Here is a 295-nt window from a genome sequence, read left to right as displayed (position 1 = left end):
AATTTGCCACCGATTTTTCGGTGTGGGATGATTGGTCTTCTCAGCACCAGGACCAATTCTCCTTCTTGAAATGATCGAGGACGCACCATTCGATCAAAAGACTTTGCCATTCTTCCTCGGTAGATTTCTAAATTTTGTTGGGCTTGTAACCTGCGTTCATCAAGTGCGTCGAGCTCTTCCATTCTGAGGCGGGCATTTTGCTCTTGAGTGAGATCATTCTGAATTGCTACCCGGAGTGACGGTAGTTCAATCTCCAATGGTAACACGGCTTCAACACCGAACACTAGAGAGTAAG

At 46.1% G+C, this 295-nt stretch overlaps 1 protein-coding gene across 1 annotated transcript; it reads right to left on the bottom strand.

The window, feature by feature from the left end:
• Window positions 1-16: 16 nt before the first annotated feature.
• Window positions 17-293, bottom strand: LOC114578520 (the record flags this gene model as incomplete). Its single annotated transcript, XM_028691747.1, is given in 1 exon segment — window positions 17-293. A coding segment is annotated over 1 exon segment (277 nt), but the record flags the coding sequence as incomplete, so codon positions are not given.
• Window positions 294-295: the final 2 nt, after the last annotated feature.

Source organism: Dendrobium catenatum, unplaced genomic scaffold (assembly GCF_001605985.2).
Source record: "Dendrobium catenatum unplaced genomic scaffold, ASM160598v2 original_scaffold_62193, whole genome shotgun sequence".
NCBI lineage: Eukaryota > Viridiplantae > Streptophyta > Magnoliopsida > Asparagales > Orchidaceae > Dendrobium > Dendrobium catenatum.
This window is presented reverse-complemented; position numbering and strand designations above follow the sequence as displayed.